Source organism: Myotis brandtii, unplaced genomic scaffold, assembly GCF_000412655.1.
Source record: "Myotis brandtii unplaced genomic scaffold, ASM41265v1 scaffold509, whole genome shotgun sequence".
NCBI classification, from domain to species: Eukaryota; Metazoa; Chordata; class Mammalia; order Chiroptera; family Vespertilionidae; genus Myotis; species Myotis brandtii.
The window spans coordinates 718776-734665 of NW_005369409.1; the positions used below are offsets into that span (position 1 = coordinate 718776).

The following is a 15890-nucleotide window of genomic DNA, read 5'->3' on the forward strand; positions in this document are numbered from 1 at the left end:
TCGGGGGGGGGGGTGCGATCAGGGGCAGGCAGCCAGGGAGAGGGGCTGTGGGCCTATTGTGGTGAGGCCGGCTCTTATTGTTTTTGGTTTTTCTTTTGGCAACTTCACGACTTTTATTTGTAGTGCTTGTGCTTTGTCTTAAAAATACCTTTTCCCCCTTCCCGGGACAGCATTGGGGAGGGGGCAGCAAAAAATAGAAGACGTCCCTCCCTATTGCACACGGACCCTATATACAGGCCCACCTGGCCCAGGCCGGCGGGATGCGTGGCACATTCTCGGATCCCTGCTCAGGGGCTGGAGGGGTGACCAGTGGCAGCACACGTGAAAGGGGACCTCTGGGTGGCCACTCTGGTCCTGGCACTTCCTGGTCCTCGGTTCCTTCATGGTCCTGCCTGCAGCCCCAGTCCCCCTACCTGGCTCAGCCTCCCATCTCCATTCTGGCCTCAGATGGCCCGCTTGGCTCCTGGGGGCTCTGTCCTCCCCTCCCAGCCTGGAGGTCCCAAGGGGAGGCTATGGCTTCTCAGAGACTCCCCAGCAGCCCTGTCACTCATGTTCACATAGGGGAAGGGGCGCGTGTGGCAGAAGCAGCTGTATAAATGCAGGTGCAGGGGCAAGTCCTTCGGGGTCACTTGGACAGTTTGCTGATGACACGGATCAGGGCCGCGTTCTCCTCCTTGAGGTGCTGATTGTCAGCCCGGAGTTTGGACAGGCCCTTCAGCTCCTCTTCCAGCTCAGCAGCCTTGCACTCCAGGGCCCTGAGCTCAAATCTCTCCAGCTCCAGGAGGGCTGGCCTCTCTGCAAAGCGCTCCTGCCTCTGCGTGGTGTGCTCCAGCTCCACCTTGAGCTGCGCCAGTCGCAGCATGGTCTGGGTCAGGTCCTCACGAAGTCTCTAGTTCTCAATGTCCAGCTTTGCATAGAGTTTCCTGATGCCTCCCTAGGGCTCTTTCGATTCGGGCTGAGGTTCTGGGTTTAGGTCTTGCTGCCTCTGGAGGAGAAGGGCTGGATCCTGGGCTGATGTCAACTGGCTTCACCTCCTCCCCTTTCGCAGGCCCTCTCCTCCCCTTGCCAACTCTGCAGTGCTCCCTGGAGGCCTGTGGTCCCTGTCCCTGCCCGTCAGGCGCCTCTACTCTCTGGGCAGGGCCATCAGAATTCTCAACCCACGGACTCAGGGCTGCCAGGAAGGGTCCAGACTCTGTGCGGCCTGCTCTTGATGGGGATGGGAGAGTCTAAGGCAGGCTGGCAGGCGGAAAGGGCTGCACGGTTGGCCGATGGTCCCACGCCCTGATCGGGCTGGTTTGCTGGCTACAGTGGATGTCATAGAGACCGGCCAGATCAGGGCCATCTTCTGTGGGTTTGTGTCTCCGCTGGCTCTGGTTCCAGCAGCCCAGCGCCACGGCCCTGGGGCTGGGGCTGGGGTCCGGACCCCCTGTGGGCTTGTCTCCCCGCTGGCTCCGGCCCCAGCAGCCCAGCACCACTGCTGTGGGGCTGGGGCTTGGATCCGGACCCCCTGCAGGCATACTCTCCTGATTGGCTGGTGAGTGTAATGGAAGGACGGTCAATTTACATGTTTGTCTATTATTAGGTAAGATGATCACTGGATAGGAGTCAGGAAACTTAGCTTCTAGTCTCAGCTAGTCCTTTTTTAAAAGGGTATATATGAGTATTTCTGCTATTCTCATTCTGTTACACATGTGAGCAGAGAGTATTTCATATTTAACTTACATTCATAGCTAGACTAAGTTATTATCCAGTATTACAGAGAGAATCAATAGCATAGCTGAAAATAAATTCAGTTTCTAGCACACAGTACTCTTGGTCTTTCCTTCAGGTTGCTTTCTTAAAGAAATGATTTTTTACTATGTTTAAGAACATCACATTGCCAAACAGAAGTAAAATTAGGGACTATTCATAGAACATTCCTACCTTATAATTTATTTGGTATTCTGTAGAACAGCTGATTTACTAATTGTATTTGGCAATGTTATCTGGTTTTATTATATACCTTTTTTTGAGTTATGCTTGGGGAGTGAGCATGGGAGACACATGTCTAAAGAAGCATTATTTTTTAAAAGAATTTAGTTCAGACCGGCCTATCTCTGTGCCTTCCTGGTCAGTAACTCTGAACTTTGGAGGTCTATCTAGTGATGATAAAGCCTGTTCTATATGGTGTGGGCCAGAGAAGTCAGCTTTGATGGCAGATTTCTACACAGGTATGGGATAGAAAAGTTTAGTTACCATTTCAAAAGAACTAAACCTGTTAACATATATGTATCCCACCAGTAGATTTTCTTGAGCCCTCTCATTTGTACCATCTTTTAATGTTTTCTGTTTTCAATAAAAGAAATAGCACATACATGGCAAACTCAATTATAAAGTCTAAATTATCAGTAGTATCCATTAAGAGAATCCATTCATGAAATTATGAAGTAATTATTTCAGGTACTTATTGGGGTAGCAAGATAAAAAGTTTACATGAGATCAAATGTCAGAATATTTGGAATTAGTGTCAGCATTTGCTGTTGTACAGAAAAAAACTTAGGGCCTTATGATTTAAAATTTTCATCTTGAGTTATTTAACAGACATTTGATTTCCTGCCATGTGTTGGACCCTATACTCTAGGTGTGGTTAAAGATATGAACATAAAATTATTTACAAGTTTGGGCTTTGTCTATGCTAAACTTTATGGGGACATTAAGAATTACTAGATACAAATTAAATTTAATTTGCCATAACCTCCCTATACCTTCCTTTGACCAGTAACTATTTATGTTCCTTCACTAAATTCACAATTTAGAAAGCGTGTTCTAAGGGAACTTGCATTAGAAGCTGTGGAAAATCATTTTGTGAAGTGAATTGATTTGCCTTTTATATATTCAAGTTTTTATCTGTGATTTCTTAATAAACAACTTGTGAATATTAAATTTTTATTAGCAAGTAACATATTCCCCTCTACCCAGTCTCTCTTTGTGTGTGTCTCATAATCATAATTACACAGAGCACAAGTTTGGTGTTCTCATTGAATACATAAAAATGATCTCAATTTTTAAGCTTTTAATTTTTTTAACTTTAAAAGACTGACTTAAGAAACACTGTGACTGCCGTAACCGGTTTGGCTCAGTGGATAGAGCGTCGGCCTGTGGACTGAGGGGTCCCAGGTTCGGTTCCGGTCAGGGGCATGTACCTTGGTTGCGGGCACATCCCCAGTGGGGGGTGTGCAGGAGGCAGCTGATCAATGTTTCTCTCTCATCGATGTTTCTAGCTCTCTGTCCCTCTCCCTTCCTCTCTGTAAAAAATCAATAAAATATATTTTTAAAAAAAAAAAAGAAACACTGTGACTTTGAAAAAAGGCACTATTATAATAAATTGATAAACAATGTATATCAGTGTGTCCTTAACAGTGCAATTTATATTTTACTTTCCTACAATTGAAATATAAGGACTATATGTTCCAGTTAAACTGTTTTGTAGCTGTTTAATTTAGAGTTGGTTTTTGTTAGCATAGTGGTTGATAGCTAAAGTGATTGTGAAAATACAGTTGTTAAATGTATAAATAGGAGTAGCCATGATTTTTAACACAAGCACCCAATATAATTTCTGATTTAGTAAGACTTGTGTTAGCATTTATTATGAACTTAGAACAAAGCACAAAATACGTGTGAAAAAATTAGGGAAAAAGTGCCCTGGCCGGTGTGGCCCAGTTGGTTGAGCACTGTCCCATGCTCCAAGAGGTCATTGGTTCAATTCCCTGTCAAGGCACGTGCCCAGATTACTGGCTCAATCCCCAGTAGGGGACATGCAGGAGGCAACAGATAGATGATGTTTCTCTCTCTCATTGGTGTTTCTCTCTCTCCCTCTCCCTTCCTTTCTTTCTAAAAAAATAAATAAAAATTAAAAGTTGGAGAAAAACCCTTGAACTCTGAAAATTAGTCATTAAAAAATCAACTCCCTAAAATATGTTATATAAGTGTGAAATTCTTACATAAGACGCTGGTGTTGCATGTTTAGCAACTGTTTTCTAGGTAATTTATCATATATATCAAAAATATGTATAACAGCCATGTTCTAGTTTCTAGTCTAACAGTACACCAAATACGATCCAGAGGGAGGAAATAATTCTGTTATTTCAACCCCTTTAAACAGGACACCATACTTGCAGAACTTCTTCAAATACATAAAGAACACATTGTAGGATATCATGAGCATGATTCTCTTTTGGACCACAAAGAAGAAGAAGAGCTGACTGAAGAAGAAAGAAAAGCAGCTTGGGCTGAGTATGAAGCAGAGAAGAAGGTAGATCATTTGAAATGCTTTTTGGTTTTTGTTTTGATGTTAGTAATTTGAAAGAGCATTGAGGAAGAAAAGGTCACTTTTAGAATAGGTGCGTCTTCAGGAATGAAGTCCCCAGATATCAGAGTCTGTTTACAGGCTTTGGCTACCTTTGGTGGTAGAGTGGGAAGAGAGGAGAGAAGGAAATATTTTCCACTTAAAGAGTAGTAACCCCATTTCTGCTTAGCACTTGCTGAATTGAGCGATTAGTGGAAAGGTATATATTTAGCATCACTTAATTCCAGTCAACACCCTCACTGTAGTAACAGACATACAGAAGCTTAGAGTTTGGAGGTAGGAAAGAATAAACATTGTTTTAGCATGTGTGCTATGAAATCTAAATTTTGATTGAATGTGTATCAGAACACAAAAATATTTTATGATTGGACATTAACGTCATTCTCCAGCAGCAACTTCATTTAAAATAGTTTCACCAACCCACTTGAGCAAAAATGTGCCTGAGCATGGGAAACCTTATCCTAATACATGAATTCTTTTTAAACTCCTAACTCATTGTACCAAACTTCTTTAATGTTAATGTGATGTTAGGAGTCTCATCAGAATTATGAGTTGCTCCATTCTGTGGGAATTATCAAAAAAAGGGTACACCTTTAGGGGTTAAAGCTTTCTGTGTAATAAGATCTTGGTTTTGGGTAAAAAGGGTGTTTTGTTTGTGTGTGTAAGAGTGTTAATAATTTCCTAAATCTGAGAATATGGATTCTATTCTAAACCAGTAGGTGATGCAGAATTTCAAGTTTTAAATCACAGTGTGGATAAGCGCATAATTTTTTGTTTTTAGGGACTGACCATGCGTTTCAACATACCAACTGGGACCAATTTTCCCCCTGTCAGTTTCAACTCTCAAACTCCTTATATTCCTTTCAATTTGGGAGCCCTGTCAGCAATGAGTAATCAACAGCTGGAGGTAAGTTGTGAAGTACAAAAGTAGTTTAACTTGAATTAAAAGCAATTTCAAGTGCCCTGTTGTTGAGGGTTCCTTATGCAGGAATATCACATTCTCCAAAAGATTACTTCTGAATAGACCAAAAAAATTTTATTTGTTGATCTTTTTGACCCAGAATAGTGTAGTAAAATGTGGTTTAGAGCACAAGGGAATCAGGCCCTGATTTAATGTAGTTTGAATTACTTTATTTAAGGAACAATAGGGCAGATGACTGAGTAAGGAAATAGCACTTTCTTCAGTTATAAAATACTTTGAATAAACAAATTACTTGTTTAATGTTTGAAAGTAGGATAAATGCACACATTGATTTACACTCTAATGCCATGTAGATGCAACACTAAGTATATGATAATGCCCAGTATTATGAAATAATTGACTTAAAACCAGAATCAATTATGAAGTAACTAAGAAAGATGAGATTTTATTATACCAATAATTTAATAACTTAATGGAATCTGTGGTTTCCTTTTTAAAATGTGCTTATGGAGTCATTTAAATTATTAAATTATTGGTTCAATAAAACCCAAACTTTTATCTTCCTAACAAGACCCTCACTGATGAGTTTTATTCCACTTTATTGATGCTGAAGTTTGCTGTTCTTTTCAATTCTATAAATTGGCAATTCTATACTTTAAAACTATCTTTTATAAGCTCTATATAACTTATTTTGGCTGGTCCGAGTGCAGTGGTGTCTTATAAGCTCTATATAACTTATTTCTTACATTCTTCTAGGACCTCATAAATCAAGGAAGAGAAAAAGTTGTGGAAGCAACAAACAGTATGGCAGCAGTGAGGATTCAGCCACTTGAAGATATAATTTCAGCTGTGGTAAGTTAATTGGCAGTTGTCTTACTCCAACTTGAAATTTGTGTTCTTTCCCCCACATTTGTTTTAATTTTTAATTATTTGTTTCACTATTTCTGTGGGGAACGGAGCATAATTCTTATAACTTGATTCACAATAGTAAAACACTAGTAAAGTGGATAATAGTGACAAGGTACGAGTATAATTTATCAGTTTTACCTAGATGTTGGCACAAAAGAGAAGTGGTTGAAATCTAAAAATTAGGAAGTCAATCAATCATAGAAATGTATGCATTGTTTACATAAACATATTTTTATGATCAGCTTCACAAATTAAATACAGTTTTATTGCAGAGATAGCCAACCCTTATACAACAGTGGAAAACTTAGTACCCTGCTTTTTAAAAAAATGTATTGATGATAGTATTACAGATGCCCCCACTTTTTTTTTCCCCCTTTGCCTCCCACCGCCCAGTTTTACCCCGCCCTAGGCCTTCACTACTGATTGTCTATGTTCATGGGCAAGCATATATGCATATAAGTTCTTTGGTTAATCTCTTCCCACTCACCCTTCCCTCTAAGATTCGTCAGTCTGTTCCTTATTTCCATGTCTCTAGTTTTGTTTTATTCAGTTTATTGTGTTCATTAGATTCCACATATAAAGTTACATCATGTAATACTTGTTTTTCTCTGACTGGCTTATTTCACTTAGAATAATAATCTCCAGGTCCCTCCATGCTCTCTCAAAGGGTAAGAGATCCTTCTTTTTTACAGCTGCATACTATTCCTTTATGTACCAGTTTTGGGGCACTTGGCAATGTTGTTTTCTTCTAAGCAGAATAAAGGAAAGGAAAGGAAAGGAAAGGAGAGAAGAAAACTTGAAAGACCCTGAATATCTTCAAGTAGTTTAATTATTTTTCCTTGGTTCTACTGCAACAGGACTAAATAGAAACTTTTTCTTTTAGTGGAAGGAAAACATGAATCTCTCAGAGGCCCAAGTACAGGCATTAGCATTGAGTAGACAAGCCAGCCAGGAGCTTGATGTTAAACGAAGAGAAGCAATCTACAATGATGTATTGACAAAACAACAGATGGTAAGAATTCTGAGTATTCTGGTTATGTTTAATTTTCTTGTATTTATAACTAGAGGCCCAGTGCATGAAAATCCATGCACTGGAGGGGGTGTCCCTCAGCCCAGCCTGCCCCCTCTCACAGTCCGGGAGCCCTCATGGGCAGGAGATGACCCAGCGATCAGGGGAAGGCAACGTTCCCATCACATCTCTGCTGCTGCCACTGCCAGCAGCGAAAGCCTCGGCTGTCCCTGGTTACCTGAGCCTCGGGCGGCCCTGGGCAGCTGGGCAGCCGACAGCCGAGGCTTGCCTGTGCCTTGGGCCAGTCCTGGGCGGCTGGGGGGCTGAGGAGACTGGGCTCCACCATCTTGCGGCTGTGGACGCTGCCATCTTTGAGGGTGTGACAGTCAATTAGCATATTCCCTCCTTATTGGCTGTGGGCGCCACCATCTTTGAGGGTGGGGCAGTCAATTAGCATATTCCCTTCTTATTGGCTGTGGCATCGCCATCTTTGCAACGGCGTGAGGGTCAGTTAGTGTATTTCCTCTTTAAGATATAGGATAAGGCATTTGTGTGACGTCTTTGTCAATAACCATCTCTCATATGGACGGATAGACATGGTTATTTCTAGAAGAAATTTTGTCAAAAAAACCTAGTAATGTCAAGAAAAGGCAATATCTTTTGTTACAAATGAGCAATATCTTCCCTAATGAGTTCCCTTGAAGTTTATATATGCTGTCATCCATATAATTTTATTTTTTATATATCCTGGATCTTAAAAAGGAATTTCTATAGCATTATTTTATCATACCAAAAGTAAAATGTTGCTTTAAAAAAAAAAAGAATGCAGATCCTAAGATCCTTGATCATCTTTCCCAGCAGTCCTTTGCTTGCCACCTGCCTTGCACTGGGAAATTTCAACTCTTGACACCAGAGAATCAATTTCTGTGGCATGAATTTTACTTAGAAAACATTGTAAAGTTTTAAATTCTGTTAGGAAATTTCAGACATTCCAGGTAGGAATTATTCCTACTGTGAGCGCTTTTTCCCTTTGGTGTCTGTCACTAAAAATGTTTATTTATATGTCATAATGTGAAATATTCAAAAGAATGACAAAGAAAGGAGACTTGACAAAAAGTGCTGTAACTAATACTTGAGACTAATCACAGTGTAAGACAGGTTACTATGGTAACTAACCTAAATGCTGCTTGCAATACAATAGTTAAGTCATTAGGAGAATTTAGCCCTAAATGGTGTTACTAACTGGTTTCTACAGTAATGGTCCTGTGAATGCCATCAAATTAGTAATGGTGATAACAATAATGTGTTTTCTTTTTGGTATGGTACTCCCTAACAAATTGATTTTAACCCAAAACTTGATACTTGCCTCTTTGAAACAGGTCATGCACTTGTAACAGCTCCCTTTTCTCTCTTTAGTTAATCAGCTGTGTTCAGCGAATACTTATGAACCGAAGGCTCCAGCAGCAGTACAATCAGCAGCAACAGCAACAAATGACTTATCAACAAGCAACACTAGGTCACCTCATGATGCCAAAGCCTCCAAATTTAATCATGAATCCTTCTAACTACCAGCAGATTGATATGAGAGGAATGTATCAGTCAATGGCTGGTGGTATGCAGCCACCACCATTACAGCGTGCACCACCCCCAATGAGAAGCAAAAATCCAGGACCTTCCCAAGGGAAATCAATGTGATTTTGCACTAAAAGCTTAAAGGATTGTTAAAATCATAGAAAGATCTTTTATTTTTTTAGGAATCAATGACTTAACAGAACTCAACTGTAAAAATAGTTTGGTCCCCTTAAATGCCAATCTTCCATATTAGTTTAAAATTTTTTAAAAATAGGGCATACCATTTCTTCCTGACATTTGTCAGTGATGTTGCCTAGAATCTTCTTACACACATTGAGTACAGAAGATATTTCAAATTGTTTTCAGTGAAAACAAGTCGTTCCATAACAGTAACACCTCCACAGATTTCCTCTCTAAATTTTTATGCCTGCTTTTAGTGACCATAAAATTGTCATGAAATTAATGAATTTAGGAAATAATACAGATTTATATATTCATTCTTTACATATAAAAACACAGCTGAGTTCTTAGAGTTGATTCCTCAAGTTATAAAATAATTTTGTACTTAATCAATTTATTGATTAAAGTAATTGAAATGGTTTTAATGTTCTTTTGACTGAAGTCTGAAACTGGGCTCTTGCTAGATCATGTCTGTGACTGAAAATTAGAAACTAAGGGTTATCTTTGACACAGAATTGTGTGCAATATTCTTAAATACTACTGCTCTAAAACTTGGAGGAATCTTGCAGTTATCTTAGTATTGTATAAACAGCCTTAAGTACAGCCTAAGAAGAGAATTCCTTTTTCTTCTTGAGACTTTCTGCCATTTTTTATTTTCAGTTATATGTACTGAAATAATTACTGGTAAAATTTCAGGGTTCTGAATTATCTTCCACACATGAATTTTCTCTCTCCTGGCACCAATATAAAGCACATCTCTTAACTGCTTGGTGCCAGTGCTAGTGCTTCATCCTATTGCTGGCAGTGGGATGTGGTCTAACAAAATCAAGTTCTAGCATTTTAGGAGGTTAAGGATGACATTGTGGTTGTTAAGTTCACACCCTGTTTTATAAACAACATCAAAATGGCAGAACCATTGCGGACTTTAAGTTCACATGAGGAATGTGCTTTAACAATTCCCAGTACTGTCAGTATTGTGAATTACTTTTAAAGATAAGGATCACTGGCTTCTATGCTCATCTTCTTTTCTCTCATCATGTTCTTTTCCCCCAACTTCCCTGTTTTCTTAAATTATGTCTCAGTTTGATTTTTTTTAAAGTTTAGGTCCTTGAGGCAATTATTGATCCAAATTAACTCATGTAATACCCCTTTGTGAAGTTTTACTAGAAAATCATTACATTGTTGTTTTTCTTTATCCAGACCTGTAAAAATAACCTATAAGTTTATTCATGTACAATTTGGTTGCTTGAGTTTCTTAAAAAGATTGTTAGACTATGGGAGTCAACTCAACATGACAAAAACAATTTTGAGATGATGATATAACAGGAAGTGGAAACAGCTAAGGAATTCTAGAAAAAAGAAAGTTGAATGGAAGATTGATTTGTTCCAGGTATCACTGGATTAGAATGAGTTTAACATTAGCTAAAACTCTTTTGAGATGTTTGGATGGTTATGAGATTTCCATTTTTATCTTGAAAGAACTAGTGATAAAACATCCAAGAGCACTAGGTTTGTGATAATGAAACTTGTAAGATTTGTAGGATCCACCCCCCGCCACCTCCCATGATGAATTATCACTAACAAATTCCATATATTTGGATATTATACCAGCCATATAATCAAATTTATTTAATTGGGGGGCGGGGAGATGTGTGTTTACTTTAGGAGAACTGAAAAAATCAAGATTTATGAGGTAAATATTTGAAGACAGTATACTCTGGACAACTGTTCTCAGTCGGTATTTCTACAAGTCCAGGATACTTTAAATCTGATTTATTAGACCTGGGAACTTTCAACATGGTCTAATTACCTGCTCAAAGACATAGATGTAAAAATTTTAAGCAACCTTCTAAACCGTTTTACCACGATGAAACTATGACTTAAAAATAATGCATAGAAAGATTAATTGGAAATAAGAGAGTTTGAAATAAAACTTGGACCACTTTGCATACACTATTCTCACTTGACATTTTAGCTACATAATATGTACTTTGAGTATAAAATCAAGCTTTAACAAATATTTAAAGACAAAAATCACGTCAATAAGATACTAAAAGGCTCAGTTTTATATTTGTTTTAGATGTTTTAAATAGTTGCAATGGCTTAAAAATGACGATTTAAAATGTTGCTTGTAATACAGTTTTGCCTGCTAAATTCTCCACATTTTGTAACCTGTTTTATTTCTTTGGGTGTAAAGCATTTTTGCTTAGTATTGTGATATTGTATATGTTTTGTCCCAGTTGTATAGTAATGTTTCAGTCATCATCCAGCTTTGGCTGCTGAAATCATACAGCTGTGAAGACTTGCCTTTGTTTCTGTTAGACTGCTTTTCAGTTCTGTATTGAGTACCTTAAGTACTGTAGAAAAGATGTCACTTCTTCCTTTGAGGCTGTTTTGTAATATATATAAGGACTGGAATTGTGTTTTTAAAGAAAAGCATTCAGTATGACAATAATACTATCTGTGTTTTCACCATTCAAAGTGCTGTTTAGTAGTTGAAACTTAAACTATTTAATGTCATTTAATAAAGTGACCAAAATGTGTTGTGCTCTTTATTGCATTTTCACAGCTTTGAAAATCTGTGCATATATTGTTTCATAGAAAATGTATAGCTTTTTATGCCATATTTAATGGTGGTTCTTTTGCACATTTAGTTATTTAATGTTGGGAGGTCAAGAAGTTTGGTTTTTAAATTTGTTATATACTAAATTCTGTAAAAGGAGATCTTTAACCTCAAAAATAATTTACATACCAGGAAGCCTATGTGTGTTTGTGTTAGTTTTGATTGTCTTTGTGTAATCCAGCACCACTTTCTGCTTCCCAAGAACTGCATCACTCATTTAAGTCAAACAGGACTACCGGTCCACATCTGTACAAAAGCTGCTTACCATCCTGAAGCCATAGGAGGTTGATGGAAAACCTTATTACCTGGCCTCCAAAGAAGCTGAATGTGTTGTAGTCTTCCCTAGCTATGCCTGTTCTTGCTTTAGTATCATAAAATCAGATACATATTTCTGTGCCCCAAACAAAACTTTAAAAACAATTATCTTAGTAATCATTGTTTCTTTTGAGGGTGGCATGTTGTGAAGCTTACAGATACTTACTCTAAGAGGAAGAGAGGTTATCCTTTTACATCCGTATTTCACTAAAATTTATGTTCAGATTATTACCCACCTTATTTCACCAGACTTATTCTCAAGTGACTTTTGACTATCTCCAAATCAAATCTGACCTTAGAGAGGAAAATTCTACCATTGAATTTTTTTTTCTCAAAACTGTATTCTGTGCCAATCCCAAAGGAGTGACCAGGTTTTAGAAATGCTTTTTGTCTGTGCAACATTTTATATATGCTGTTATATTGAGGTGAATAAAATTTGAAAATCCAAAATACATATTGTTTCTAAGCTCAATATCTGCCAGGTAACCAGATTCTGCCCATATCACTCATGTTGGATCTAATAATAGAATGGCCCCTCCCACCCTCATCTAAGAGTTTTACTCCTCAGAGTAATACTGTACAATGTAATATTGCCACCTCTTTTTGGAATAACCTTCCTGACACCATTGTGCCTACTTGGCTAACTAAGGGAATCACCCTTCCTTCCCTCACTCTAGGTATCTGTATTTCTGATAGTGACCGCTACACATGTTCACCAAGGACGACAGCATATGAATTGAGGCTTTTATTAAAGATAAAGTGTTAATTGAATGAAAAGGTGAGACAAATCCTAAAATACTGCAGACGCTCTAATACTTAGAACTAGCACATATTCCAAGCAATCTCTACCCAGCAGCACTTCTCCACATTCTGCTCCAGACCATCCTGTCCTTGCTCATCCCAGATAGAAACATGTAAGGAAGAGGGAAGCTCTAATCTCCCTTAGCTGATCATATTCGATGACAACCATTAGGCTTCTACCTATTAAGTAGACTCAGCCCCTCACATCAAATACAAGTTGATTTTCAAGAAAGGTGAAGAGATGACTTATCAGATACAAGAATGGGATTTGTTTCAGGTATATGAAGAGAAAGTGTAGTATTGAAAGAAAAGGAATACAGGTGGAGAAGGATCAGGAAAGAGACTAGATTGGGGTAGATTGATGGACAGCCTTGAAATCATGAATGAGTAATTCAATACGGGGGATAACAAGGATTTGTGAGGGGGTTGATGTGTTCAAAGTAGCTGGTAAAGATTGTGATTTGGGCAGGAGTAATTTGAATGGTTTAGAATGCAAAGTGAAGACAGATTGGAGACAGGAAGATAATGAGTCCAGGCATTCAGTGACTGACTACAGATCATTTTAAGGACAAAAGGCAAAAAAATCATTAGAGGTTGTATAGGATTCTTAAGTTGTAAGAAAAACCTGTTATTTCCTTTTACCCTTCCCCCAAGGAGTCCACTTTGTTCAGGATTTTTTATTTTACAAGGAAAATTTCACCTACTCTTTATTACACTCACATATTTGCAGCAAGTGAGTTTGGTCCTTTTAACTAAGTTGAATGTAATTCTATTTCTTTCCTCAAGCTAATTCTTTAAAGGGCTAAATCCACACCTGTTACTTTTCTTTGAGACCCATCTATTCCAAGCTCTGGTATCTCTGTTGGTAATGTTTTATTTATAAGCTTCCCTTGGTGTTTTCAATGTGCTTTACAGTCTTGTATTAACCTGTATACAATACCTGTGAGAAGAGTGAGGCGAATAATCACATTCTCTTCATGACAGTTAAGCTAAAGGACCAAAATAAAATCTATTGCACTTAGGAGACAGAAGACATTCTAGTTAACTTGAATTGTTGTTCATATCTCGTTTGGAAAATGAGACTATAATAATGCCTTAATTTCTTAAAGTCAAAAGACTAGACCAGGTGATTTCCTGTGGTCCCTGAGTTGACTGTGAGCAAAGCACAAAAGGCAGAGTGTTTGTCTAAGGTTACACACTCAGTTTGTGAGCAGAATTAGAAATCCTTCCCCTTTGGCTAACTCTCTCCCTCCACTAAGCTATACCTTTTTTTCCCCCTCTGTTTAGAAAATGAGAAGTCTGACAGGCATTTTAATGGCAAAGCAGATAAGTCAAGTTGTAATTGGCTCTAATTACCACTTCCACAAGCTGTAACCTTTATCTTTGCCCAGAGGCACTTCCAGATCTGGGTTTCTTAACTGCCTCTGGAACTCGGCTGAAAATGAAAAAAACATGTTTAAGGATCTGACTGGGTTATATGCATGACAAAACATTAAGGTAAATATAAATCACCTTTTTTAGTCAACTTTTAAGCAAATAATTGGTAACTTCCCTTTCTATTGTTCATAACTTTAAAGTCCAAATTAGGCCAATATTTAAATTGTCTGGTCTGGATGAAGTTTACTGGTATAGTGACTAGGAGTTTATATTAACTCAAGTAAAACACATATAGCATACTTTTTGAGCTGTGGTTTTTATCAAGAGTCAAATCTTGTGACAAAAACTATGAAAACTAATAGAAGAAAAGAGTGAAATAGTAATTTTTTTTTCTGTAGCTGCTTGTCCCCACATGCCAGTAGCAAAGCAGGTGGGAGCCTGTGTCTAGCTTCCTGAATACATTTCAGTGAAACCAAAACTGAACTTAAGAGAAAGGAAATATGGTTAATATAATCATCTGAGGTCTTGTTGGTGCATTCCCAGCTCTTGGTAGGTTTTCAACAATACATGGTGGAGGTTGAGCTTCAAAGGTATTAATGATGCAGGCTTGTTTGGACCCTATCCTTAGCATAGTAAATATTTTATTCTATTAGCAAGTTTTCCTGCCCCCTCTTCCCACATCGTGCACACTCTACTGGCTGAACTGCCTGCCTGCAATTTTTCCCCACTTCTACAAATTATCTCCCCCCACCCCACCACACACACACCTTTATATTCTAATACCTCAGTGTGAGAGAGGGCGGGAAGGGGGTTAGAAGCATAGAATGCTACAAGTGCTAGGGATCTTAGAGACCCTGTAGCCCAGCTCTCTCTACTGGTACAAAAATACATGTCTTCTAGTTTTTATTCCACTCCATTAAGATGCCTCCTATTTCTCTTGCATTACAATTCATTTTTTCAATCTGCCAGACCACATTAAGCAAAATTTCAGAATAATTGGTACTGAACTAAGCTTTAAAATGAGAAGTGTTTGTGGGAATTAGAGGAGTATGTGAACTAAAATGAAGGGGAAAGAAATTTCTGTGTGACAACTGTAAAATGGGAGGACCCCTGGCATATACCCTATGACTTTAATTTAGTATCCAGGGCATTCACTTCAGGATTTTGTTTCCGAGGGATATTTGTTTAAAAGGTTCTTTCACCACATAGCACAGCTCAATAAGATCTAGAAGAAATGTTTCACTTTCTGGATCTCAGTGTCCAATGCCAAGCTTACAATCATTCAGCCTTCCTCAAATGAGGCAGATTGATGTAACAAGTACTTCAAAAATCATAATTTAGAAATGCTGCTGTATTCACAAGGAAACAAAGTTCTGTGTTAATATAGTGATCTCTGTCAGGACAGGGGCAAATATTCTTGAGTTATAGAGATGTGCCACGAGAACCATGAATAACATATATATTTCCAAAGAACTAAGAAATAGCAAAATAATTTTAATATGCTAGAATTTGGGGTTCTATCTGTGTAATCTTGGACAAGTTACTTCACCTCTAAGAATCATCTCTCATACCAAAATATTTATCAAATGCCTATTATGTGTCAGGCAGTATGACTGGTCATTTTTATAATTCTTGTTTTACTGAAGAGGAAATAGGTTTAAAATAATTAAATTATTCACTCAGTGTCATATAACTGAAAGAGGCAGGATTCAGCTGCAAATCAATAATGTGATACATCACATAAACAAATTGAGAGATAAAAATCACATAGTCATATCAATTGATGCAGAAAAAGCATTTGACAAAATCCAACACCCTTTCTTGATAAAAACTCTCA

General features: G+C 38.2%; 1 protein-coding gene across 7 annotated transcripts in view; it reads left to right on the forward strand.

Annotated features, from left to right (window-relative positions):
• The window catches only part of ATRX (alpha thalassemia/mental retardation syndrome X-linked), a 304287-nt gene extending 291960 nt beyond the window's left edge, over positions 1 to 12327 (forward strand). For all 7 annotated transcript variants that reach the window (XM_005877140.2, XM_005877143.2, XM_014548452.1 and 4 more), the window contains 5 exons: positions 4142 to 4291; positions 5127 to 5252; positions 6024 to 6119; positions 7060 to 7188; positions 8602 to 12327. In XM_005877140.2, the coding sequence (XP_005877202.1) occupies positions 4142 to 4291; positions 5127 to 5252; positions 6024 to 6119; positions 7060 to 7188; positions 8602 to 8880 (780 nt within the window). In that variant the 3' untranslated portion in view covers positions 8881 to 12327. The remainder of the gene's footprint in view (positions 1 to 4141; positions 4292 to 5126; positions 5253 to 6023; positions 6120 to 7059; positions 7189 to 8601) is intronic.
• The last annotated feature ends 3563 nt before the right edge of the window (positions 12328 to 15890 follow it).